This window comes from Chelmon rostratus, chromosome 20 (genome assembly GCF_017976325.1).
Source record: "Chelmon rostratus isolate fCheRos1 chromosome 20, fCheRos1.pri, whole genome shotgun sequence".
In the NCBI taxonomy this organism is placed as follows: domain Eukaryota; kingdom Metazoa; phylum Chordata; class Actinopteri; order Chaetodontiformes; family Chaetodontidae; genus Chelmon; species Chelmon rostratus.
In genome coordinates, this window is record NC_055677.1 from 9,646,983 (window position 1) to 9,673,767 (window position 26,785).

Sequence of the window (26,785 nt, forward strand, 5' to 3'; positions counted from 1 at the left end):
GCTTTTGCCAGTTTCTCTGTCAGCTGCACAGTGTAAAGGAGCCTGAATGCTGTAAATCAACAAATCAAAGACTGTCTGACGAGCAGGTGAAGGCTACTGACCGATGACTCGCTGTCTCGGATGAGGAAGTCTCCCTCTATGCCTCTCTGGTTGAGGGCCACCTCCGCCTGGTGACGCGTCACCTTTCCGTAGTACCACTCCTTCCCCGCGAAGCGCCCGCTGCCTGAGGGCGAGATGTAGTCACAGTCGGGCGTGGGCGGCCCGGCGGGCCCTGCTGCGGGTTTATGGGAGGTGGAGTCCAGCACAGTGACGTAGTTTTTAGGCACCAAGCCCAGCTGTCCGTCGGCTTTGCGACACTTCCACCACTCCGGGTCGTTCTCGGGCTTCTCCACGACCTCCATCACCTCGCCCTTCTCAAAGTTTAGCTCCTCGTCGTTGCCTGAGCTGAAAGGGTAGAGCGCCTGGACCGTGTGCAGCACTCTGTTCCCGTTCGTGGTGCTGTTCATCACGGCCGCCAGCTTCTCCGTTAGCGATCCGGCCGGGTCTCCGAGCCCGCCCATGCCCCCTCCCCCCGCCGTCCCGTCCACGTCCTCCGTCACGTAGTTAGACGGAAACCAGCCAGAGCGTCCGCTGTAGCTGCCTCGCCACCAGCCGTCGCTGCACTTCTCCATCACCACCACCCGCGTGCCTTTCACCAGCGACAGCTCGTCCTCGCGCTCTGCTGTGTAGCTGAACTTGACCAGGGCGGGTAGGTTGAGGTCGTACAACCGCTCGCCGTTGTCTGCATACATGTCTGTGTCTGCGTTGGAGGCTGTGTCTCTCATCCCCCCCTTTCTGCTCTTCACCTTCCCAATTCCTAGAGAAAATAATCAAGGACAGGTGTAAGAGTTTACAGAGAAGACGTCATCATCGTCCACACTAACATTAAGTCAGGAACTGAATAACAAGGCAGCTGACACACAGGCCCTTTAGGTCTTCTTGTGTAAATTAACTTAAAAGTCAACATTTTACTAAAACACAAGTCCCTGGAATTTCACTTTTCACATCCTTCCACTCATGTGGAACAAGTCTCAACAGAAAAACAAAAACCACACAAACGCGCACACACACACACACACACACACACACACACACACACACACACACACACACACACACACACACACACACACACACACACACACACACACACACACACACACACACACACACACACACACCCATTAAAACCCAGAAAAATACCAGCCAGCGATAATAAGCATCAGGGGTTGTGCTGAAATACAGGGAGGGCTGGTAAGTAGGGCTAAAAATCATTCCTTTTCCACATTACAGTGCCCTAACCCCCACACGGCAAATCCAAATACATTCTTGGGGATTAGGTCTAGGTGCTGAGGAAACAAAAAAGCAATGCTGGTGTGGCTGAAAAAAAAATCTGAGTGGGATGAAAACTTGTTTTGGCATGGGCCTATAAATTCTGTGGAAGCTAAAAAATGTACACTACTCTATCAGATTACTGCCACCTAACAATGAAAAGAATTACTTTATACACCTGCCTTGAACTGAAAAGGGGTCAGCCACATTTCATTGCTGCTAATCACATTGCGCTAATCACCTCAGCTGACCCGACACCTGCGGCCTTGCTTGCACAGCAGCTGGATGCCAACCAACCATCTCATTTCTGCCAACACTCTTTCTAGCTCTCCTTCCTCCCCTCTGTCCACACAAACTCTCCACTCCTCCATCCTTCCCAACCCCCATTACGATCCAAGCACCCCACAGAGCTGACCGCTAGACTTTAGCGCAGAGCAGGGATGATTAAAAAGTGCATATTAAACAAGACTTTATCGACTGTGGTCTAGCAGAGAAGTAGCTTTTCCCTTTCTGTTTGCAGGCTAAATGTCAGCCAGTCAAACGGGGAATGACCACAGGGTGAATTTTATCATGAATGCAGTCAAACCTTTTGGCATTCAGTGGCACCATCACTAAACAGCCCAGAGGCTAACAGAAGGGGGATTACCAGGGCCCTTTAGCCTTTTCCTGGGTTATGGAGCCCGGAGGCCGAGCTTTGGCAGGCCTGTGGTCATCGTCTTACTGGACAGGAATTTCCACTTGGCAGCCTGGCATGCTAACAGTTGTATGACATGTGTAGCTAGCAGTGGACGCAGTGGTGAGATCACACCTTCTTCCAACTTTCCAAGAGACCAGAAAGCAGCTCTAATACTAACCTCTCAATATATTATTTGCAGGAACAAGAAAGCAACAGTCCACCTTTTTGCTAGTTCTCACAAAGTTAATATGGCGTCACTGTTATTATGACAGCTCTCTGGACTGACTGATGATGGAGGCAAGCCAGACTAAAGGTGAGGCAAACACTGATAGCAGACACAGTGAGCAGACTAAAGTAGTGACCTTTTCTGATTACGTTTGCAAGGCTATTGCTTGCATAACACAAAGTCAGCTAGGTGAAATTACACAGGGAGGCAGGGTGTAGTCTCCAGGGCTGTTGGGAGGATCGTGTGTGTGTTTACCGAGCGAGGAACGTGACTAATTTGTCACAACGCCATACTGAATCTGTTTCACCACAGACAAAACTGTTACCGAAAAGTGTCCGTGACTCAGGGAGTGCAGACAAATTTCATGGTAGTGCTGAGAGTCCAACGTCAAAATTGCTTCCAGGTAGACCCTGTTATTAGTCACACACACTGTACATAACTACAGACTCCAGACAGGGTGTTAAGAGCTGGTGTCTGTACGTGGAGGTTAGGACCAGTTATGCCTCTGTGCACTGCAAGAAACTCGAAGGGAGAACTCCAAAAAGACAAGATCAAAACATCTATATCTCTTAAAATCTCTATGTACAGACACATATATCACATATGGACAAAACAGCCAAATGAGAGAAGGCCACACACACACACACACACACACACACACACACACAAGTATGAAGTGTCTTTGGTCCTCATAAAAGCACACATGCCAACACAAACGGTTCAGTCGTCTTCAATGTTTAAAATGACACAAAAGTGACAGAGACAGAATCTACAGCTAAAATATCACATGCTGGGGGAGAAAACATGTTCGTGCAGGTGCAAGCCCCAGGATGTATTCTGCACTGTTGGAAATGACCCAGTTAGCTCCGAACAAAGGTTAGGGGTCAACCCTGCATAAATAAAGTATTTTTTAGCTCCAGCTGAGAGCAGAGACAACCAAGAGCTTAATATTTTATCTCTCTGGCCAGGTAGAACAGCCCTTATCAGTGTCCCTTGTCAGGGATTTGATTCGCTGCTTCCTGCTCCAGTCACACGAACACTTTGCATTAAAAAAGCACAGAACCAAAGACCAGTGTATTTGACTAGATGCTCAATCTACGCCAGTGCAATAAAAGGAAGTTGGGATTTGCCTGCACATCTATAGGTAGACGATACTGGGAGAAGATAAGGGTTACTGAGGGCATATGCTTCTCTACGGGCCCATCTGTCATGCAGGTTAATTACCGAGAATTCAGTGGTGTGGCAGCAAAGAACAACTGCGAGTTTGTGCTTCCTTTTACAGCTAAGCCCGGTGACTGATGTTTGCCACACACTTCCTTGATATTCTGCCATGTTTGAGAGTTCAATGAAGCTGAACTTGGTGCACCTCTACAAGGTGTCTCCAGTGGCCTTCTGGTATTGACAAGAGGCTGAATGTTTGTAGGAAACACGTTTGACTGCAAACAACAACACAGGATGAGTTGATGAGCTGATGAATGGGCAGCAAAGGGCGCATGTAACAAGCTCAAAATGCCAAACCACATATCTGATAAAAGCCTGGAGAACTAGCTGAATATATTTTAATGCAATATTCTTACTATAATGTCAGTGTATATACTATTTTATTTGAATGTGCATGCTCTAGGGTACCCATTGCCTTGTAAAAAACACAAAATGCCCTGCATAGGGTATAAAAGTTACACAGTTATAATGACTGGGCAGTCTGAGGTCAAGCACTTCAGACAGGACTCATGGCTGTTGTGACGGACACGTCACTGGTTATTTGGCCTGAAGCTGGAAATCTTTAATTATGGGACAGACCATCTTAGCAGGCCACAGTGCTGTCCAGACCTGCCACCATTACCACAACCCAACCATGTGAGCATGAGTAGAACTGAATGAAACAGTAAATAGGCAGTCAATTTGCCAATTTGGTGCCAAAATATATAATATAATATATAATAATAATATAGTATCATGAAAAAGGTCACGAATCCTGCACACCAACAAAATAGTTCCAACTAACTCATAGCTCCACAATGACTGGCATATACGTATACAGTAATAGTAGACGGTAGAAGGTGAAAAACTAAAAATACAGGGTTTTGCCCCCACAGCTGACTGCTCCCCTAACTCCTCCCTAGCTGAGGGAAGCACAGTCCTCATGCTCGATCTCTCCACCTTGACCCTGAACACTGTCAACTGCATGAACTTTGCATGTGTGTGCAGATGTGGTGGCTGAGCGCTTCCTCTGAAACCCGCAAACTGTGCCGCTGCCTCTGCTGCTACCTGGGAAGGGTCTTCGACAGAGGGGGAAACTAAGTAGTGCTGTGCGCTGGAAACTTTTCTGTTTCGAACGTCAGCTGCTTTTTCCTGTGCATTTCCTGAGAGAAGGATGCGGAGGAAGGACATCACGTTGCGTCAGACGACAGTAAATCACTGCAAACAATGACAAAAGGCCTTAACACACATATGTTAAACCCCTCTGAAAACTTCACTTTTTGTTTACAGATGAGGTGCACCGGCAGGAGGAGAAGAAAGTGCCTGGAGGAGTTTGTTTGGCTACCAGTGACAGACAGGAACTAGTTTTGTTTTTTAACTCTGGCCTCCCTTCGCTGGCTGGCCGTCCATTGTCCGCCAAGGCCCTTTCGACCCCTCGGCTTCCCTCCATTCCAGGGCTCTTCCTCTGTTGCTGACAACACCCCGCGTCAGGCTGTCTGACAGTGTCTGAACATCCCCGCACTTGAACAGAACACGATCACTGGGGACAAGTTCAGCAGCAGCGAAATGGCTCATAAAAACAAATCCTAATATTTTAAGCGAGTCCCCATACTAATCCTAAATTGCAATTACAGCACGGTTGTCTAATTACCACGTAGCAAAGCCATGCCTTCACTGCTGAGACTGCAGGCGCTCAGAAAGTGCTCTGTGTGTCCATGGCAATTCAAAGTCTGACAGCAATGTGTCACTGGCAGTCACCAGACATGTGATGCAACACAGCAACCCTCAGCCATATGGTCCAGAGACTAACACATTAAATGTAATGACACCACGAGCACTCAGAAAGACTGAGTCAAACAAGCTAAAAGGGAAGGCACGCAAGAGTGAGTTGGCGTATTCTTCGACGGGGATGGGTCGGGGCTGCCTTTTAAGACGACGGCTTCAATCAAGCTGCTGCCATGGCTGACTGATAGCTGCACAGGAAACGTGCAAAGCTCTTTCAACTTCAGCCGTCGGAGACTTCAAAAGCAGGCAGCCATCAGCGCCTGTGATGGAGCGGAGGGAGGGACGGCGGCTCGGCGCTCCATTTGGTTTTTACAGCATTACTGTCAGAGGCTACGTCGAGTAGAACCCTTCCTGACACTGCAACAAACAGGCGGCTGTATTAATCCCAGCAATTATTGACTCTGTTTCTGAAATCCTACTGGTTGTGAATCTGTGTACTTATGCATCACTGCAGCAACACTGGAACGATTACCTCACTCTCAAACTGATTTTGTCGCATTTCTATTTGCAAAAATATAAAAATGGACAGCAAGTTTTTATCAGTGGACATTTTTTCCTAAACCTTTTCTCTGGTGACCCATATTTTATCATGTGTTCCCCTTCCTTGAGCGTATTTTAGCTCAATAACACAAGATTTACTTAACTTCATCCTTTTGTACGACTGCATTAATTTGCTACTCCAGTAAAGCAACAGATGTCATGACAACGACTGTTTTACTGTGTTGAATCATGAAAAATAGCTTTTAAAACAACTGCAAGGAAGGTAACCTGAGAGATAATTATAAGCTTTTGTTGCCCTTTCAAAAATCAGTCTAATAACCAGGGCTGAGCGTCGTTTGCAATGTTTTCACACAAGTGCTAAGTTGATACCTGATGAGTTTTGGTACCTTTTTTTTTTTTTTTTTTAACAAAAAACAAAGCTTGCAAATGTTGTCTGAGTAACAGTGTGTAGTGAGTAAGATTGCGATGCTGGCATCACATATCTGGACTGTCTCATAATACTATTTACTTTTTTCTTCATTTCATTCAGTAATAAAAAAGTAGTGAGGTTTGATAGCCAGCTCTACTTATGACATGGGCTTACTGGTACACAGACCCAACACAAACCGGCTCGGTTTTTAACAGGAGGTTGTTGCTCTCCACCCAAACCCATCAAAAGTAGGAAATGAGATCATTAGCTAAAGCAATTTGTTATTTGGTGGAAAATGAATCTGTGACTCTGACAATTGATAAACTGTTTCAGTATTTTTTAAGCAAAAATTCACATTCCAGCTTTTCAATTGGGAATATTTTCTGTTTCTTTTTAATATATGATGGTAAACTGAATATCTACCCAAAGACATTGAGTTTGCTATAATTAGTCCAACAAATAAAAAAGCATCAAATCGTCACAACTGAAGAGCTGGAACACGAAATGTTTGGCATTTTAGCTTAAAAATAAAACAACTAAAACCATTATTCAATTATATCAAAACATGACAATCAACTAATCGCTGCAGCTCTTCTATACACCAAACAATTCATCAGTTGATCAAGAAAATAATCTGTGTATGAATCGATACACAGAAAACAATCATCAGTATAATAACAGACATGGCGAACTGTGCTGTAGACGTTACCACTGTTCTTCACTAACATGCTTACAGCGCTGATTTTCAACAAACCCAGACCACTGCTCACTTCCTCTTGAGCAATCCCTTAATGGCAGAAGACACAGGAAAACAAAGAGGGGTGGACAGCCTTACGAGACAAAAACATGTCAGAGCCAAATGACGCTGACGACTCTGCCGCCAGTCTCTTAATTATGATTGTGTCTTTTGCTTTTCTGCTCGGAGGAAACAGCGAGCGGTGGTTTGGAGGAAAGAAGCGGGAGTTGGAAAGCAGGACTGAGGGACAGAGACTGACTGCCACAGAGTCCAACAGACAGACCCCCGCACAATGATTCAACTTCCTTCTAACTTCTCACTTCCTCTCTGGCCCGCACTCCTCCATAGCTCAGGGAGAAATGTGGCTCAAATTAGAGTTTCCGCTCGCTGGGGAGGCTGAGAAACAGGAAAACAGAGGGAGGGGAAAGAGTGAGAGAGAGAGGAGACTAACAGCTCTCCGTTTACACAAGCAAAAGGTTTGTTAGCTCATCTCTGTGTTCTTCTCAGCCTTTTAGGCTCTCTGGATTCTTTAGACTACAAGCAAGGCCAGGCAGCGGACACACACACACACACACACAAGTAGGGATGATAGGCCCAGACAGGAGATACCACTCAACAGTTACAAGGTGAGATTACAACATGGGTGTGCGCCAGGGTGTTATGAAAAAGTGTGTCAGTGTGGCTGTAAAGTATCCACGGCCCACGGAGCTGCCGAGGTAATGACATTCCTCTGATAACCGAGCGAGGTGTAAGAGATGGGCGCCCGGGACCCATCAATCAGCAGAGACCCCTTCCTCCTCTCTGCACAATGACTACAGTGTTCTACATGAGCACCCCGCGTCCCTTCAACTGTAGCTCATGACTGGCGGTGGGGTGGAGGGTGGGGACCCTCCCAGAAAGAGCGAGCTTGCCCTGAGGGTAGCATAAAAGAAAACAGACTATGTCTTGAAGATATTCCTGAACAGGGTGGAGAGGGAGGAGGGGGGGTCTTGAAGCATGATAATGTAATCCAGCGAGTTGCAGCCCCCTCATTTGGACAAACGCTAGAAAAAAGTAGGATTACTGTGTGTATATATGTGTGTGTGAGAGAGTGTGTTTAAAAGAAAGAGACAGAGAGGGATTGCTGAGGCAATTACAGGCTTCAGCTCAGCAGAAGGCTTTTCAAAAAGCATATCCACCCAGTCTTTGCAGCCGCTCACACAGACACAGCCTCAAAAGCTGTTAAGACACCCTCTCTCCCTGCCCTGCCAGCACAACATGTTAGCACAAAAATTCTCTAATTCTCTAATTATGACACGTTCATTTGGCTAACCTGAAGCTGAAACTGACTTGCAAACAAAAGTGAAAAATCAAAAAGGGAAGACGAAAGAAAAACCTGACAACCGCTCCTGCAGTCAGAAGAGAGAGAAAAGAAGCACTCAAACTTCAGACAAAAGCCCTCTACACCTCTTGTAATACAACAAACAAGTCAGAAACAACTTTTTAAAAAGGAACTACAGAAGACGAGGAAAGTTAAAAACTCACGAAAGAAATGTTTGAATAGGTTAGCCATGTCCATTTTGGGCTCGCTGTCTCTCCCTCTCTCTCTGTCTCTTTCCCGGCCCCTGCTCCCTTCCCACTGCAGCTGTAGAGTTATTCCATGTGAACACCCAGAGAGCTGGGCGGATAGCAGAGGAGGGCGGCCCACTCCGTGACCATGTGGCCGGGCTCGGCCAATGAGAGCGCGAGACAGAGAGGCCTCCGGTTCAGCTCTAGAAGGCAGAGTACAGAGGCCTCATGGAAAGGGGAAGAAGGAGGGAGAGGGGAGGGGGGATGAAACTCAGACTCGGAGAAAGAAAAAGAGATGAAACAAGAGAGATGTATGGAAAGTGAAGGAGCTACCCCATCAGCGTTCAGCAGCAGGGTGGTATTTATAAGAGGGTTGTGATCTCTAAGAAAATACACTCAGTAGGGATCTGTGGGGACGCTGCAACGGCTGAGTGAGTCAGTGAGTGCTCAGTGTCACATGACTGCAGTTGTTTGTAGAGACACACTCATAACTACAACAAACCCAGGAAACATGAGTCCTCAAACTCAGAAACACAGGCACGCGCACACACACGCACACCAAAACACAGCCATCTGCAGACGGATCATACCCTCGCACATTCTTTCAAACGATGACACCACTCCACACCCAGCAACGGGCCTGTTTCAAAAAGAGGGAGAGAGAGGAAAAAAAAAGGAAAGACGGATAGATTTTTCCTCCCCCCATAACATATGAAAGTGTGGTCATCAGGCTGCGTCTCTTATTGCTCTCCCACACACACATACAAGAAAAACACAACCTCCCACAGTCTGCCAGTTAAAATGTCTAAAATCTACTTATAGATCATAAAAAAGAAGAAACGAAGGTGAAGTATTTACAAGCTTTCTATGATTGTATTAGTGTTTAACGAGGCTCACTTTTGCCTTAACTCGTGTTTTACATTCGGCTGCGTTTTATTGGGTTTATGTGTGAGACCTGAGCCTGTGTGTGTGTGTGTCTCACTCTTGCAGCTGTTCACCTGAGGTTATTTGATCAATGGATGTAGTGACAGGTGGGAAGTTGTTGGGAGGCTCATAGCTGTGAAGCATGACAACACATATCCCTGCCCAACCACACACACAAATATACAGGCGGACTGATAAGCCTACACACGAAAACACACTGCACAGTCTAAAAGTGCAGCAGTTAAACAATGTACATGCTTGAGTCAAGCAATAACAAACGGGGAAATTCTTGTAAATTAAAGTCACCATCATCAGGAAGATGATTAAAAGTGCAAAAAAAATGAATGTGCTGTATGTAAACAAACAGCTACACTAAAGAGGCCTCTTTCTGTTGTTATATCATATTTCATCAGAGCAGTTCAGCACACAGCGCTGTCCAAATGTGTCTCTTCTCACAACACTCACACATTTAAAAAAAAAAAAAAAACACTGCGCAGCTTACAGGAAGACGCTGTTCACGTGTCCAACAGATAAGTGCTTTGCAAACACTGCAGTGTGTGATACAGTTCTAAACTGATGACACACTTCTGGTTAGCACTACCCAGAACAGGCCCGTTCTTTGGGTCCTCTGTGCAAGGAAACACCACTTTCGGGTGCAGGGCTTCCTCGCACAGATCGCCCCACGCAGCAGTACATCATCATCACCGCACCAAACATGAGCAAAGGAGATAAAGCTTTCTGTTTCATTAGTCACACAAGTGTGGTTTGATGTCCTGTTTTGTGAAATGGGCCTATCAACAGCAGGTGCCCTGCTTTGGCTTTTTTTGTTTCACAAAAATAAAACTACAATGAAAAAGTTTATAAAGTGCTATATCAATATAAGAAGCCTTTATAAAACAGGTCAAGTTAAATTAAGGTTGATATCATGGAGGCATGTTTTAGTGTGCCTTTAAGCCTCAGTGGCAAATGCTGGCGTACAACCTTTAACCTAATCTAATGAGATCTGGTCCAAACATGTCCAAAGTATATCAACAAACATGGTTATCCCATCATGCTCTTAATTGAGAGACTGATGTCTGCAAAACAAGCTGGAGATGAGAGTGTGAAAAGCATCAGAAAGTGAAGATAAGACCATCGCATTTTACAAAAACACATAAGAGAAATGATGAAAAAGTCAAATCATTGGCAAGAGGATTGAAAGTGGCTGTGTTCCAGACTGGATGCCAGTGGTCAGAGTGTATATCCCAAATTATCATGAATATCTGTCATCGAGAAGAATTAAGCTAAGACAAATGGTAACCTTGGCTTACATACGCAGTTACATTTGGCTTGTTCCAGGCAGCACAAGGCCCTTGGCGAGTGGCAGAGCCCAGAAATATTACTGCTGCGTTGAGAGAGCAGCCAACACCTGTGCCATATCAATTCTGGTCGTGATAAAAGGGCAGGAGGACACCCTCTGTTGCCGCTGCTCACACACAAACAGTGTAGCTATTATATAGATTTTGTTCACACAAAACAAGCTAGATTGCTTTTTTGTGGCACAGTTCTAAAACAAAAAAACTAATCTAACTTCCTTTGCATTTGTTCCTAAACTCCAAAAAAACATTTGAAATCAAATATATTACTGTCTTACCTGTGGAAATGCTTCGAGGTAAAATGGAAAAAATGGCACCGTACATTAGACGCTACACTACAGACACTCCACTCAGATACTAAAGCTTCAGTCTAAGTGCGCTGTGAAAAGAAAGTAGCTCTCAGCATTACAACCAATCAGACATCAGCCTGAGACCATCTTCCTGTAGAGGCTGCAGTGCATTAGATGCCACAACAATGTGGTCAAGAACAAACTGAGGTTAAGTGCTGACCTAGATAAAGGATGTTCACTGATTCTACTCCTTTTAGGTTGAGCAACAAGAGCCAATTGTGCATGAAACACAAACCAAGTGGCTCAATCAGACAGACGTCTGAAGATACATGTTGACAGTGCAAATACCTATGCAGGTTGAGTGGCATCTTGCTTATTGAACCATCACATTGAACTCAATACATGCAAACTGAAGGGACGATAACTGGATTTTTTACCAAGTGTGTCTTTGAGATTCTTGACAATAGAAGCTTTCCTGGCACTGTTTTTCCTCTCCACATAGTTGGACGGCACAAAGCCTGTTTTGTTAGTGGCATTTCGAACCCTCCACCAGGACTTGGAGTCGTCAAGGAGCCAGAGGCGCTCGTTTTTCTTGATGTCCAGCTCTTGGTCCTGCTGGGCCATGTAGTCGAACTTGGCGATGACAATCACCTCTTCCGTCATCTTGCACTAGGTGCACTGGTGGAGGGGGAGGAGAGGACAAAGAACGGACGTCAGAGTGGCCAGAGTGAATGTTCTACATTACAGAAATTTCCAACTAATTGATCGGCAATGTCTTTCTATTGAACAATCTACAGTCTTATCTGTGCCAGTGTTGGCTAATGAGCAACAGTAGTGGTGATAAAGTTAGCTTCAATTTCGACCACATAAAATACCGAGGACAGCACCACGGCACTATAGCATTCTGCGACAGTGAAACAGTACAGGGTTTCCCCCAGGAAATTGGTAAGCAAAGTTGGTGGGCAATGGTGACATTTTTTTCATGTACTTCTGCAATACTGACAATATGCATTCAATTACATAAACATAAGTGAGAAAAACCTGGAGCCCCATTTTCAAAGAACCTCCCTTTGAACCAACACATCTCACATATTTATGGGCCAAGATAATCTGTTCCATCTCCAGCTGCCCAGCCTTCACATACATTTTATTCCCCAACTGTGCAGTTTGCTCCAGATACAATGATTAGGTACAGTCAGAGACACACTGAAAGTAAATTTAGAAACTGTGGTTGGAAATAAATAGCTGTACCTGTGCTGCATCAAAGCTGACAACTTCAAGGGCTCTCACACGTCTCTGGTGACCTGGGAAAAAAACAGACAATGCAAGAGAATTAAAAATCAAGCTTGTCAAAATTTGCCCACAGACTTCTAAATTGTGTTTCTATTTAAGTGACTTGAAAGTCACTGTTCATGGACAGCATTATCCAAATATACTGGCCAGAAGAAATGGCAGCTACCATTTCCACAGTTTAGTCTCTTCAGACATAATTTCCCCCCACCAATTGTACTCTAGAAATAACAGATGTAAATGACTATTCTTTTCAGTCTTCAACACTACAAGCTGCCAGAGAGCACAGAGCCAATCTCCCAGTATCCACATTCTTCATAAATTTACAGAGGGGATGATTTCCTCTCAGAAGCATTCCAACGATTGTCTATTGTGTCAGCCATCAAACATGAACCTGAGAGCCAGGAAGATGGCAAAGATTACTGTAACAGGGAAGTGAAAACGAGGGGCAGTGTGCGTCAGCAGTGTGGCTTCATCAGGGAGTAAAACTCTCTGTGAGCACTAATGATGTAGGATACTGCTTTAAATTTAGCACAAGCCTATAAATATTCCTAAGTGTGCGGCCTATGCAAATGCTGTGATTATATGATCCACATTACAAGCAAGGCTCCATTGTTTGCGAAGTTGCTTATCACAAGAACTTTCAAGTTCCCCGGCCATTTCAGAATTATCATTTGGGAGTACTGTGATCCACAATCAAAACTTGTTTGTGTTCAACAATGAGCACATTCACAACCAACCGGTCTTATGACCTATGTAGCCACGAGCACAGCTAGGCTATGCTTAGATTAATACTGCACTGAGGGAGCGAGGCACTACTGAAGAGGCTGCTTGGCTGCTCTGATGTCATGGGAGTGGATGGAGTTTCACCTTTAGCCCCCCAACCAACTTCAGGGACCAGACACTGACCTCATTGATCGAGAGCTCTTGGGTTTTTTACTTGAAGCAGTAATGTCTAGGTTTCAGCTGCAGCTGGCCTTGAGATAGGCCCCCGAACCTGATCTTAGGCAAACATAAGGTGTCAAGCTAATTTACAGCATGATTAGCCAAGAGTAGTGAAATACACAGTAAATAAGCATAGGATGAGAAGAACTTCTTCATTGGATGAAGGGTGAATGCAAGCATGACAATACCTTTAAAGGTAAAATGTATAATGTAAAGATCCAAAATCTGGAGTGTTGTTGACTTTGTTTACCAAAACACATTTAGGGTGTCTGCTGTGGTTTTATGTCATGGCATGCTATTGCCTGCTCCTTTTCCATCTCTAATTAAATTAATGAACACTGGGAGACATGTTAGGGAGCGGCACACAAAAACAAAGAGCTGATTTACTCTCCTCGAGTGCTGTCTCTTTTCACCAAGACAAAGGCAACAACCTCTCCACTCCCTGGGCTGGGCTGGATAACTGTCTGCCAAAGAGGCTGACGAGTGTGTATATGTGCTCCTTCTCCATTTACGACACACCCCCCCACCCTTACTATCTTTTTTCCACTTTATACTCTCCCTACTAGCACATGAAAGATTCATCAATGTAGGACTTTCCCTTTCCCAGCTATCTCCCACTTTCAGAAAGCATGCTGCATCCCAGTCTCGCTTCTTTTAACTGCCATCACCCCCCACGTCTGGAGCGGCTGAGCACTAAGTGCACATTAACACCGCAGTGACTTACGATAGTGCAGATGTGAGGGAGGATCAAAAAGTTGGGCGACAGATGCTCTGAGCTAATCGCACTGCTCCAGTCTGAGCCAAGGCCACACGACACTCCAAAGCACTAAACACGAGGTCAGACAGGTCAAACTGCTCAAATGGTGTCATATCCACACTGAATCTCAGTTTACCCTGCTGCCTGGCAGAGTTAACAGGTATCTGATCCGCCGCCAACGCCCACACCCACTCACATTAAATAAGCAACTCTGATTTTTGTACTTCCATTTGTTTTAACTTTATTTCTCATACATAACCGATACTTCTCTTAAATCAAACAAGTTATTAAAACATTGCAGTTTCATATGTTTGCTGTTAAAGCCAGCACGCTAGAACCAGATTCTGAGGAGCCTTGAGTTAAAAATGCATCTGATCCAGATTTAAAATCACAAAAACAAGTTCAGAGCCGTCCTCCTATCATAATATCAGTTTGATCAGTGACATCAGCATCTGCAAGTTTGTCTGCTATGTGATATTTTTAACATTTGAAGAAAAAAAAATGCTGTTGAGTGATCATGCAGAAAGGCATCCAGAGAGGGAGAATTATCCAGGATTTTAAGGGTAAAAAGGACACAGTTTCCAATATGGAAATTATGAAAAGATTGTGACAGATGTAGTGGCGTAATGAATAACTGCTCCCCCATCAAATAGCATAGGACCTCTGTGAGGAGTAACTAGTTGTATAGATGTTTTGTAGAAGCATGTCTAATTCTGAAAATAACTTGGCACCAAACATAAAGCAAAAACAGAATCTGTAAGCACGAGCTTTGCGGTTGTCAACAAGGGTGACCAGACCACATGGATGGTAGACAGGTGGTCAAATATGGTAGTCAGTGGTAACTGCGGGGTTTTCCCAGCTAACTGTGGCTACGATGCCATGCAATATTCAAAAACTGACATGATGATGGGAAAGAATGCTCCTAATTGATATTTTGTTTTTTGATTATCAAAAAAGTAAAGCAATTGAAGGTAGCTGCTTCATAATAACAGTTTCCAAGAGGTTCACAAGCAGTCTGATGCAGGCGGCAGCAGCAGCAGCAGAAGGTATTCCATTTGCATTTATAATATCTTAAAGCAGCTGACTTCATTACAGCTTCTGTAACACAGCAAGTGAGTGACCCGCCTACTGATTATTATGGTACTACTATTAATTAAAAGCAGTATGTTTGATTAGAGCTGCAATTTATTATTATTTTCATCATACCAGAAGCTCTGGATTACGTTTTTGAGACATTTACTGCTTACTCTACAAAATGTCAAAATTTCGCAATGACAATTGCGAAAAACACCCATCACAATTCTCAAGAGGCCAGCGTGACCTCCTCTATTGCTTATTTTGTCCAATCAACAGTCCAAAAACAAAAGATATCTTACTTGCAATGATATAAATAAAGCAAAAGCAGCCTTAAATTAAACAATCAATCATAATTGGTGGTGATTAGTTTTAATGTACACTAGAATAATCGTCATTTGAGTCATTTTTAAGGTTTTACCTGCAAATCAAGTCGATGTTGAAAAAAGCCGTCAATCCACTGGCAACATGCAGTGTTGTGAGCCTATTTGTGTCATGCAACTACACAGTACAGTTAACTCCTAAATACCAAGCTGATAGAGGCCCATCTTATCTACTGCCATAGCAGCAGCTGTAGGCCAGTGGCAGGTCAGGAAGTGTTGCTATCAGTAATACACTCATGTTCTCAAGAGCGCAAACACTGGTCACAACTGTTAACAATCAGCAAAAGGCCTCCAACTCAAATCTGGCACGGTTATTTTCATAAATAAAAAGCACACAGTGGTGATTTTCTACTTAGATTTTTTAAAAATACTATTTTGCAAGTCAGTACAATTTAGAAGACGCTAAGCAGCACTGTAAACCAAAAACCACAACAACTGCACATCAATGGTGTAATAGCGATGCAGGGAGCAACTATAACTAGCAGCGAGTTACTATGAAACAACAATGACACGCGTTCACCACATCCTGCACTCTACAGCTGCTGCTACAACCCTTATATCGCTGTAGGGAAAAAAAAAAAACACATGTCGTGATCTAGTCAGAGAGCACACCCAGCGGCTTATTTGGTAATGCATGATATAGGGTCACGACACTAGACATATGCATAAGAAGGTAAGAACTGGAATGATTACTGCACATTAGAGCAGTGTGGATTCCAGTGAATGGCTCTGACTTTATTAACAGACATCAGAGTGTTGTTTTTAAAATGAAGTTACAAAAACTGGATATTGTGCAATCTAAACAAGCTTAAGACAACAATTATGGATTCTTGTCTCTCTTTTCAGTGGGAGCAAATAGTGTACCACTGCTCGACAGGATTGCTGAGGCACTGAGACAGCAACAGCATGAGCTCACAGAGGCAGACAGAGTAACCTAATCCCTGTGACAGCCTGCTAAAATCACAGCCTCTGCTGCCTTCTGGAATGTGCTCTGTATGCTCACTGCTCACTCAGCCCCTCTGGCACTGCTGCACTTCCTCCAACTTACACCAAAACTCACATTTTGGCCACAGGGGGCTGGCCGGCTTCGCCAGCGGACAGTGCAGGAACGACGACAGGCAGATGAATACGAGCTTGTGCTCTTTTTTTTCGCATCGAACCACGGCATCTAAAACCCATGAGACTGCATCTCATCCCAGCTGTCCTAGATTCTCTCAAAACAAAACAGCAGCATAGCAGCAAAGGGTCATGGGAGACTTGGCAGGCCAGCTGTGAGACAGGAAGTGTGGACACAAGGGTGACCGGATGATGGGAAAGTGATGCAATTTGACAGAGTGCAGGCTTGACCTCGGAGTTTAGATGAGTTCAGATAACTTATCTCTGCTTTGCATTGGTGCATGTAATGTACCTCAATTAAGAGATGAGAGATCAAGTTCTGTTGCTGGGAGAAAATATGATGTTCCCTATTGGAAAACCATATTGTTCTAGTATCATATTAAAATATAATTAAGGGCAGGGGGGTCTCTAGTGTTTTGGACTCAGGATATAGGATCATGACTGTGTGAAAGCAGTTGGTTATCCACCCCTCGGGATCACCCTCAGCAGTTGAGAATGGCCTAAAATAGACCAGGTCTCATGTCCTTTGAGAATTGCCAGAGATTTACTCTCATAGCAACAACTAACACCAAAAGTTTCAAGCTGTCTTTTAGTCCCGCTTCACATCAAAAGGCTCCCTCTGTAAGAAGCATACACAAACGCCACTGTTTGAAATACGTTGCATGGCAATTTAGCCACAAAATGCAATGTCTCATGCTAAATCTAACCCAGCCACTTTGACTTATTGTTCAGAGAAATTATTTAAAAAGACAAGAGCAGTATTTATGAAGCTGAGGGGAATCTTATCCAAATGATAACACATGACCAACTATCTTTTATTGCTCTCATGCACACATGAACTTTAATCACAGGCTGACAGATGAATTCAGATATATTTGGCATCCATTCATAACAGATGATATTCATTTCTAAATTTGTCAATCATTACAGAATGATCATAATATAAGCCTTATACATAATCATTGGCCAAATGTGTTTTCACTTCCCCATTTTCACTTCCCAGTTTATTACGGCTGCATAGTCTTCACTTCACAAATGCAAGGCTGTATGTTACCATCTAGCCCCAGGGATGGCCCTGGTGAAGTGACTTGCCATTTGTGGCTGGAAAACAGGAGCATGAACACACAGCATGAAGCAGCTGCTAAAAACCCAATTTTAGGTAAATGCCTTTGTGAACGTAGTCATCCCAAAGTCCTTTTTTTGTCTCCTTTATTTTTAGAATGGGGAGACCAGATCAACATAAAGAGGGATGACACAAACATGAGACCAAAGTGGTGGCTTCACGGTGGGGCCATAGCAAATAGCTTCAAGGCTTCAAAGCTTCATTCATAATGTTGATATTCAAATTCTAAATCAACATTCAAATGATGCAGAGGTTTTCTTTTTCTATTCTAGTCTATTCGCTCTGTTTAAACCCAGTATTACTGCACAGCTGCAGATAAAGATTAGGCTATACTACCATTATTAGTATTGCTATGGCTGCTTAGGATTGTTTCCAACTTCTATGATCAAATTTCCAATAACTCCAGAGTCAAAGTCCAAAGTCAAAATTTATTAAAAAATAGATAGGTGTTATCAATTCCATAATTCACAATATGTTTTTATCTGCAAATATGTTTTTAATGTACATTTGCTGGCGTTTAGCCTTTCAAAGACAATATTTTCACTGCCTTTAAAAAACTGTTTGTCCTCCCGCTTGCTGCACTGAAAGGGAGGCATGCACCTGTATTAATGGGGCTGTGCAGCAGTAATTTGACAGCACCATTAATTACATATACATAACTACAGTAGTTGGAGGATCATATCATGTATGTGCATGTTCTTGGCATTGCATTAAGACACACAATTGCCAGTTTGGAAGCATTTTAAGACTAACTTGTTTAATCAAATGAAAAATGCAAATTGACGATTTTGTTAAAGGATTTACACATTTTTTTTAGGGTGATGACTTTATAAAATGTGATGACAAAAACCTCAATAAAAGCTCTGAATGTAAAGACAGTACTTTCAGTACAGCTGTACTTCACAGAATCTCTTACTGGGGCCCTTGCTGAAAGAAAAAAAAGAAACCAACATTGTCACAATAAAACCTATCAGCGATCTGCATTAGCCCTGAAAAGCCAGATCAAAAAACACCTATCATAAACCACAACAAATACATAACCAAAGTGCTTGTTGGAAACCTACAGGCTAAATTTAGAAGACCACTGCATCTTCTAGTATTTGAAGAAATACATTCAATGTAAGCCAGACTCACACATTATCTAATTACCTTCCAGTATTTACACTAAATGAGATTAATGTATTCAACAGCAGCAGCCTATCAGCATGAAAACACTTACAGTAAATCCTCACTGTTAGGAAATACCTAGCAGAACATAATACCTCACTGTAAGAAAGGATCTACTTCCTCAGACCCCACCTACATCAGCAGAGCCTACACATCCGCATCCACACCCTGCTTGTTGCTGTTGATGCCAGTTGTTGCTCTGGGTGGTCTATTTGCCGACAGCCACCAGGTCCAATGATGGCCACATCCAAGCAATCTGGGATCAAGGCAACAGCAAAATAAACCTCCAGGTTACCTCACCAACTCTGAGAGCTCCAGGGGATTTCCCAATGACTAATCCAAGTTTACAAAGCAAAAGGATTCCTAACATCAAGTACTTCAGTACAATGAAGTTGTTTGTGGTTTGGTTTTGTGTGGTGTCAGGCTACTTAAAACTACTAGTAGCATTAAGGAGTCAGTAAAAGAGATGATCCACATAAAATCTAAATCAGGCTACACAATGTGCTGTTGCTGTATACCTCATTGCAACTGTAGCCTTCTGGAAAAAGCTATTGTTGCAGTCAAAATAGCAGATCATTTGTAAACCGCAAGATAATAATCCCAGACAGCCTGTGTCAAAGAGGTGAAATGGATACACTGGTTTCCTCTTAGTCTTTGCACATCCTGGCAAATATGAGCCCTAGGGTGCTGTCACAATAGGACTAAACAAGCCACTTGGGACACAAGTCTGCGAGGGCCACGTGTTGGGACTTGTGTATAAGCATCTTGAGCGCAGGAGGCATTCCAGATTCCATGGAGATGCCACAGAAATCTGGGGTCTGCACAAATCAACGAGATCAGCGAGATGTTTGATAGGAGAGGGACAAGAGAGAAAACATTTTCCACAGAAACCCTCACCTCTGAGAAACAGCCTACACACATTTTAAACACTGGGAGCACTGTGCATGAGGAAACCGGGGCTTCTTGTAGAATATTGTCTAATATATAGAATATGCTAATTTTACTGAAAGCCACAACTTGTACTGTCAGAAAATGATGACCGTGTCAAACAAGACAATGGCTCAACTTTTTGTATTTGGCTTGTATTTTGCTCTTTTGTTGACGGTGTGACTTTGATCGTTGTCTTTTTATTGTTCTTATTTTGTACAGACACAAGGCAGACTAGTGGTTGCTAGTGTAGTTGCGAGTATAGCGTTAGTTGATAAAACAAATATATCCACTATCAATGACTGGCCATGGCCTTGGTGAGTTTTTGTTTTTATGTCAATTTTGAATTACTTGTGTTTTACGATGAGTTAAGGCAATTAAGTTTATCTTAGTTTGGTAAAAGAGAGAAATTCAGATGAAATACGGTAAAAAAAACAGGTGTAAGAATATTTCTTTTCTTGCCATTTTGTGAGTTTATTGATTGCACACATTGTTATTAACTCATCTAAAGGAACAAACTGAGATCAATGGGTTGGAAGCCACAAATGACTGAACCAATTTTACTGGGATGGTCATATCTTTGCACAAGCAAAAACCTGTGCAATCAAAATCATTTGTAAGATGAACTGATTGATGATTAATCACGTTATGTAATGGCAACTGCTTGATTAAATACTTTAATAATCAGAGTCTGGCTCTCGGACGTATTTCTGGCATGTCTGAAGTTTTGATCCATCGCTACAAAATGTAGGGCACTTGTTTTAAACTAATTTAATTACTGGAGTGGTATTTTATATGCTGTGGCTAAAACTGTAGTCTTGACTGAGACTGCTGTCATATAAAACACAGAGTGAATATTGTGTGCAGCTTCCAGCCATCTGTGGCTTCACATATTTTTTTTTCCCTTTTTACTTTCCAGTCAAAGTAGAAATGCACAAAGTAATACTGATTTCTCTCTTTTTGGCAGCATTGTTGATTATGCAACAACGTTTGAAAAAAACTTTATAGAAAATGTCACTGGACAAAACCAACATGGCCATCATGATTACGTTCAGCCTGAGCAGATTGATCCATACAGCAAGAGCATAAAAGTCGCAGCTGGCTGTGCAGAGACTTCGGCTCTGAAGTGTGCTGTCACATTATGCAGTCCAAACTACAACCCCCACTCCAAAAAAGTCCCCAACGTGTTTGAAACGTGTTGCTGCAATCAAAATCAGAGTAAGCAAATGTTTATGAGTTGTTGATGAGGTCAAACACGACAAATACTGTCTTTGTACGGTTTTCAATTGAGTATGTGTGAAAAATGATTAGCAAATTTTCAAATTCAGTTTTATTACGTTTTTACGTAATGTCCCAACTTTTCTGGAATCTGCGTTGCATTTACCAAAATGATGGTTCTTAAGATGTTTAATTAAAATACTGCCTTATAATGCAGCTATATGAAGGACCATTTGAAGGTTTGAATGGTTCTTCACATGCACACTGATTTTAAGTCCTCAGAGGTGCTTAGAGGTTCCCAACATTGTGGAAGACTGAAGCAGATCTGTAGGCTAAACACCTACTGTTGGTTTAACACATTCACACAGAACATCTTGGAGGTGGGGAGACAAAACTAAAGCTGTGCCTCAAAAGTCTACTTAAATCAAGAAAGAAATTTACACTTCTAAGAACACATTTTGACACATTGCTTGTTTAGTCATGGATACACAACAGCGTCTGTCATCACAATAACAGCCGCAAATGCAAGTACACACATCCTCATTTTCACACTGCCAAACCACTGAAAGAAAACCCCGAACCATAATGAACTAATAGAGAAAAACACCACTGAAACTGCACATTACTTTTCTGCTAAATGAGGAAGCCAAATGACTTGCTCCAAATGAGAAATGATGGTGAAGATCTTGACCGCACATTGTTTTACAGAAGTGGGGAGAAATGTGACCAAACTTTGCACCGTCAACTGTGTGGTGTCTGATGACTGAGCTTTTGCTCGCATGAACAGATTTAACAGATATAATTTTTTAAAAATCTTTTCAGATCTACTTGACTCTGATAGCAGTACAGTACAGCAGGAGTGCACTTGCCATTCTTCCCTTTCTTGCTCCTGTCCTTGAACTCCTTTGTCCAACAGGTGATCTTGGTTAACATATAGAAAGTACCTTTGTTACTGACGGTTCAAACATTCAAGCACGCATGGGCAGTCAAAGGAAACATGTCAAACAGAAAAAGAAAATGAGGAAATGGAAAACAGTCTATGCAATAACTGAGAATAGGGAGATACCATATAAGATATAAGACAGAAGAGACAAAATTACGAGAAAAAAAATCCCGTTTCTCAATTTTAATAGAACTCTGACGATACTTAATAGACTTGATTCCTGGGCTTGTCATTTGACCAGGGAAATTTTCAGCCACATTAGTTTTTTGGCAATCATGAAAATGCACAGTTGGCATTTTCCCCTAGGCTGTGGGGACAGATTTGGTTGCTTGAGGCCACTGAGAAAGAGGTGAGGGCAGGATCTTATATGAAAACAGCTCATCACTGCATATCCATAAGCTTATGCTGTCATAACATTCAAACAAGGTCGCTGTTGGAGGGTATCTGAGTCAACAGGAGCTATAAATAGGACACAGATAAAGTTTATAGGGCCAAATCACTGCAATATCAACATGCATCGCTGAAAGCTTTACTGCATGTGAATTCATGACCTAGGAGAAGATGGATGCAAATGTGCTCCATAGGTCTCCTAATAGCCATTTTCACATCTTACAAATTGGCCTCAACGCCCAAGAGAAATATAATACCAGCCTTCAAACAAATCATGCTGGTAAGCAGGTCTCCACAATCTTTCTCCCTGCAAACTGTGGCTATCCTCCCTCTGTCTCCCACTGAGAACAGAGCACCAGCAGACCAAATGTCTCTCGCCCCCCTCTCACCTCCCTGAAACCTTAATGAGAGACTGTGAAGAGGTCTGTCAGTGTGTGACAATAATTACAGAAACTATACGATTCAGCAGCTGCAAAAGACCCCCCTCCCTTTGGCTTTCAGAAAGACACAAATGCTGCCCCCCTTAAATCCTTAAATCATTCGGCTCTAACCAACCACATATCTTCAAATTCATATCTGATATGCTAACAAATTAAGATAAAACACACAAGCCATATTAACCTGCTGAAGTTTTGGAGCAGGCCACACAAACATAAGTCACAAGAGCTTGCCAACAATTATACAGCCTTATCGCCCATTGTGCTACCGAAGCATGACATTTAGTCTGGCTTTGGTTGTGCAAAGTAGAAACAATGTTAGGAGATAAACAGAGGGTGCAATTATCTAAAATCTTGCCCCAAAACAGAAATGGTTTCACTTACACAGAACATTTGCCCATTACTGGTCTGCCTAGGTAGATGAAAGTTCCCAGACATTTTCCTACTAGTATGCTAGTTTTGCTCTTTGAATCAGAGAGAAAATGAATCAGCAATAATTTTGATAATTGATTTGTTGAGTAAAACCACACACTCTGCGGTGCCAGCTTCTCCAATGTGAAGATTTGCTGTTTTCTTGTGTTTTATATCACTGTAAACAGATTGTCTTTGGGTTTGTGACTGTTCAGCCAATACAAGATATCTGAAGCCATCACCCTGGACTCCTCTGAAATAAATGGAGAAATGGAGGCTGCCTACAATAAACATTCATGTGTGCACAATCACAGCTAACTGGCTTTTTAACACAAGTCCATCGTGACCATGACCAAGCTGGGTCCAATCAGCGCACAACACCCAACTACTTCAACTTGAGTACTAGTTAACATTGCATACATAACGCAAGCATAAGAGAACACAACGAGACAACGTGAATGCAGTAAATTAGAAGACACACAGTGGCTGCCGTTAAGGCGTCTTCTCCGTTTCCAGTTTCAGAAATAAAAGCGTTAACGTGGTGCACTGCGAGGTCTGATGTGTAGCCACATTTAAAGGTTGTGCAGCAGTTTTATCTGAGCTTTAATCTTACAACTTAAGCTTGACAGCGTGTCACGGTATATAACTTGGCTAACGTTAACCAAAGAAAATTCACAAAAAAATTCGTTCAGTGGCTACAAATATCTCGGTTACAGGCAAACTAGCCGTTAGCCAGCTGGGTAACAGTATGTTGGCCATGTTGGCAAGGAGACAGACTGGTTTTTGTCTGGGTTAACAGTTAGCTGTTAGCCGACGTGAGTTATAACGTTACTCGGCGAATTCAAGGGTAGCAGGAGCTAGCCTGTAGCTCTCGTGAGGAACGTTAGTGCGGTAGCCTGGACCAGATAGCTTCACCGTCAGTGGCAGCCCAGATTCATACCCTGCTCAGTCATACCACGTCTTACCCGACTGCCGATGGCCACTTCTTCTGATCTCCTTTAGGAATAATTCAACGTGTGGAAGCGTCACACAGACTGGAACTGGATGCACACGAATGATATCCAGAGTCCGAGCTAGCAGCCAGTTAATTTTCCACTCCAACAAGCTAGCCTAGCTGATGAGACGCTGTGCCCCGTTGGAATAGCATTTCTATATCAAAGCATGTCATTGCTCAGCAGCACAGCTAGGCATGCTAGCAGCAGCCTCACAAGCTGTTCAGACTCCAGGTTCCTCCCACTCGCATCCAATTGGCTGCAGGGAAGTAGAGTCTCTATTGATTGGATAGCGGCGCTGTCAGTCAATCCCATTGCAGCTGCTGATGTTTGGCGTTTTCATAAGTATCCATCATGTTTTTCGTTTCATGAGGCAACAGTCAACCTAATCACTACTATAAAAGAAGCATATGAATGACGTGAGAGAGACAGGAGATATTTTATTACTCTGTACTTATATTTTACTTATTGTTTAATTTGGCTGAGAATCAGCTGTCCAAAAAGAAAAGTTATATTCAATGCCTTTAAAGTGTTGAGTGCTTAGGCATCATTCTGTAAAATTTAGTCATAATTTGCACTTTTTGCAACTTCATTTTGAATTAACAATTCCAAAGGAAAGGAAAGATATAAATGTGTGGTCTATCAGCTGATAGAAAAGTTAACTCCAGCTTGTTTTTTCTAATTCATGATGAATGTTGGCTGCAGCTGTTGATATGCTGTCTGTACTTGAACAAGAATGGCTTTATTTGATGAATAGCTAAATTCAATAATTGGAAAGTCTGATGTTTTTGGGCCTTTCATAAAAAGTGCTCAGTCATCTGTACTGTGCAGCACACATACAGACACACATAAATATAATAAATCATCATTAGATTCCATTCAGGCTCCTCCTGGGAAATGATGGCACTTCTAATAAACATGTCTGTGGTGAACAGGGTTGCAGAGTAATTTGGAAGGTTGTGCAGCTCGCTGCAGGATGCAATCTGTTTCCTGCTCAAACAGATGGGCCTCCTCCACATGTATTCTACTTTCTGCACCCAAAACCCATCTCAAAACAAGAGCATGGTACAACACATACAAATGGATACTAAAGCAACTGTATCTCAGTTTATTCACCTTTTTAGTTTGAAAAATAAACTCAGCTCCCAACCACAGTGTTTTAAAAGAAAGTGTTACATGACAAACAGAACATGCTTTTCAAAGTAAAAGACAATTTCACGTTATTATGTCTTTATGGTTGTTGTAAATGAATGAAGCCTGTGGTTTACTCACCATTTTATTTACTGTGACATCACTAATAGTAGATTGTCATCACACAGAGTGTTTTCATTTCAGCAACACGTCTGCCATGTGCATGGTCATAACCACAAGGCCAATTATTTCCAGCTTCAATAGAAATATGTTAAACATTCAACAGAATTTCATTAATTTCTAACACTTCATCAGGAAATACTGTGTGTACAATCATCCACACGTTCGTCCAGTAACTCTTCTTCTGCCTCTGCTTGCTAAATGAAAGGGCTTCAATTAGGTATTATTTGTTTAAATTGCTTTGATGCAATGGCAGCCCTTAGCTGAATATTGTTAACCACTGGATGCACCACTAATTACCTTTTTTAACGCAGTGAAGTATTACTTCAGCTAACTCTGATTGAGTGAAATGGATTGTGACTGCCACCTGCTGGGCTGCTAATGAAACATCCACTTTGTGTCAGTTTTGTACCGCAGCATGCAACATGTCCTCTTTTGTCTGCTGTGCATCATCATCATGTTTTTATTTCATTCCACCACTTTGCTTTGCCTCTGGGGACCAATTGCCATGGTGTGGCTTTCCACACAGAAAAAGGAAGCATCGCTGGTGAGCTCCGGAATCGTCCGCTACAGAAAAAAGCACATGCTGTTAAAGGGGGCCTTAATCCAATACGGTGCACCTGCCTCTGGGCATTAGTTTGAAATGCCTCTGAAAGTAAACAGAAGCAGCGTCCAGGGACGTAATCACTAGTGAAGCAGCTGCTGGGGCCACAACATAGGTGAGAGGCAGCACAAAAGCACTAAAAGGTGCAGTTTGTGAGCAACATAATGCTTGGGGAGAATACTATATGCTTCTAGTGTCTTGTGCACAAAATAATGTTTGATCTCCCATAAGATCGAAAAGTGTCTTTGAAAATTAAGTTTATATTGTGTATGACAAGGCCTCTATCCCTTTACAATGCCATTTTATTTGATCAATTACACCATCTTGGTGAGCAACAGATTAATGCTAAGAAAAGCAATGCCAGTTATTTTATGAAACGTGGGTGGTATTTATTTTTTATTCTTTCATTCCTTGAATGTAGTACGAACGATTTCTGGGCTGACATTTACACAGTGCGACAAGTGTGGCAGTGTGACAACAGAGGGATACACCACACCTCGCTGATGTCATTATCATAAAAGGTGCATATCAATTAAATGATCATCTTACACTGCCACTCACAAGACCAGATCCAAAATGATTCAAAATGTTAAATCACAAAAATTAAACTGACTCTTGTTTTGTTTTTTTTAGCTGACATTTTGGTCTTTGACACAATTTGACATTAAAGCAGTAT

At 42.7% G+C, this 26,785-nt stretch overlaps 1 protein-coding gene across 3 annotated transcripts in view; it reads right to left on the bottom strand.

The window, feature by feature from the left end:
- Positions 1-24,359, bottom strand: part of nck1b (NCK adaptor protein 1b) — a 28,480-nt gene extending 4,121 nt beyond the window's left edge. The window contains exons 1-4 of one of the 3 annotated variants that reach the window (XM_041961336.1): positions 24,168-24,359; positions 12,273-12,325; positions 11,459-11,699; positions 102-856 (exon numbers count right to left, since the gene is read on the bottom strand). In XM_041961336.1, coding sequence (XP_041817270.1) covers positions 102-856; positions 11,459-11,684 — 981 coding nt within the window. In that variant the 5' untranslated portion in view covers positions 11,685-11,699; positions 12,273-12,325; positions 24,168-24,359. Of the gene's footprint in view, positions 1-101; positions 857-8,428; positions 8,531-11,009; positions 11,075-11,458; positions 11,700-12,272; positions 12,326-24,167 lie in introns of those variants that run through there. The other 2 variants (XM_041961337.1, XM_041961338.1) reach the window with 2 other exon arrangements.
- Positions 24,360-26,785: the final 2,426 nt, after the last annotated feature.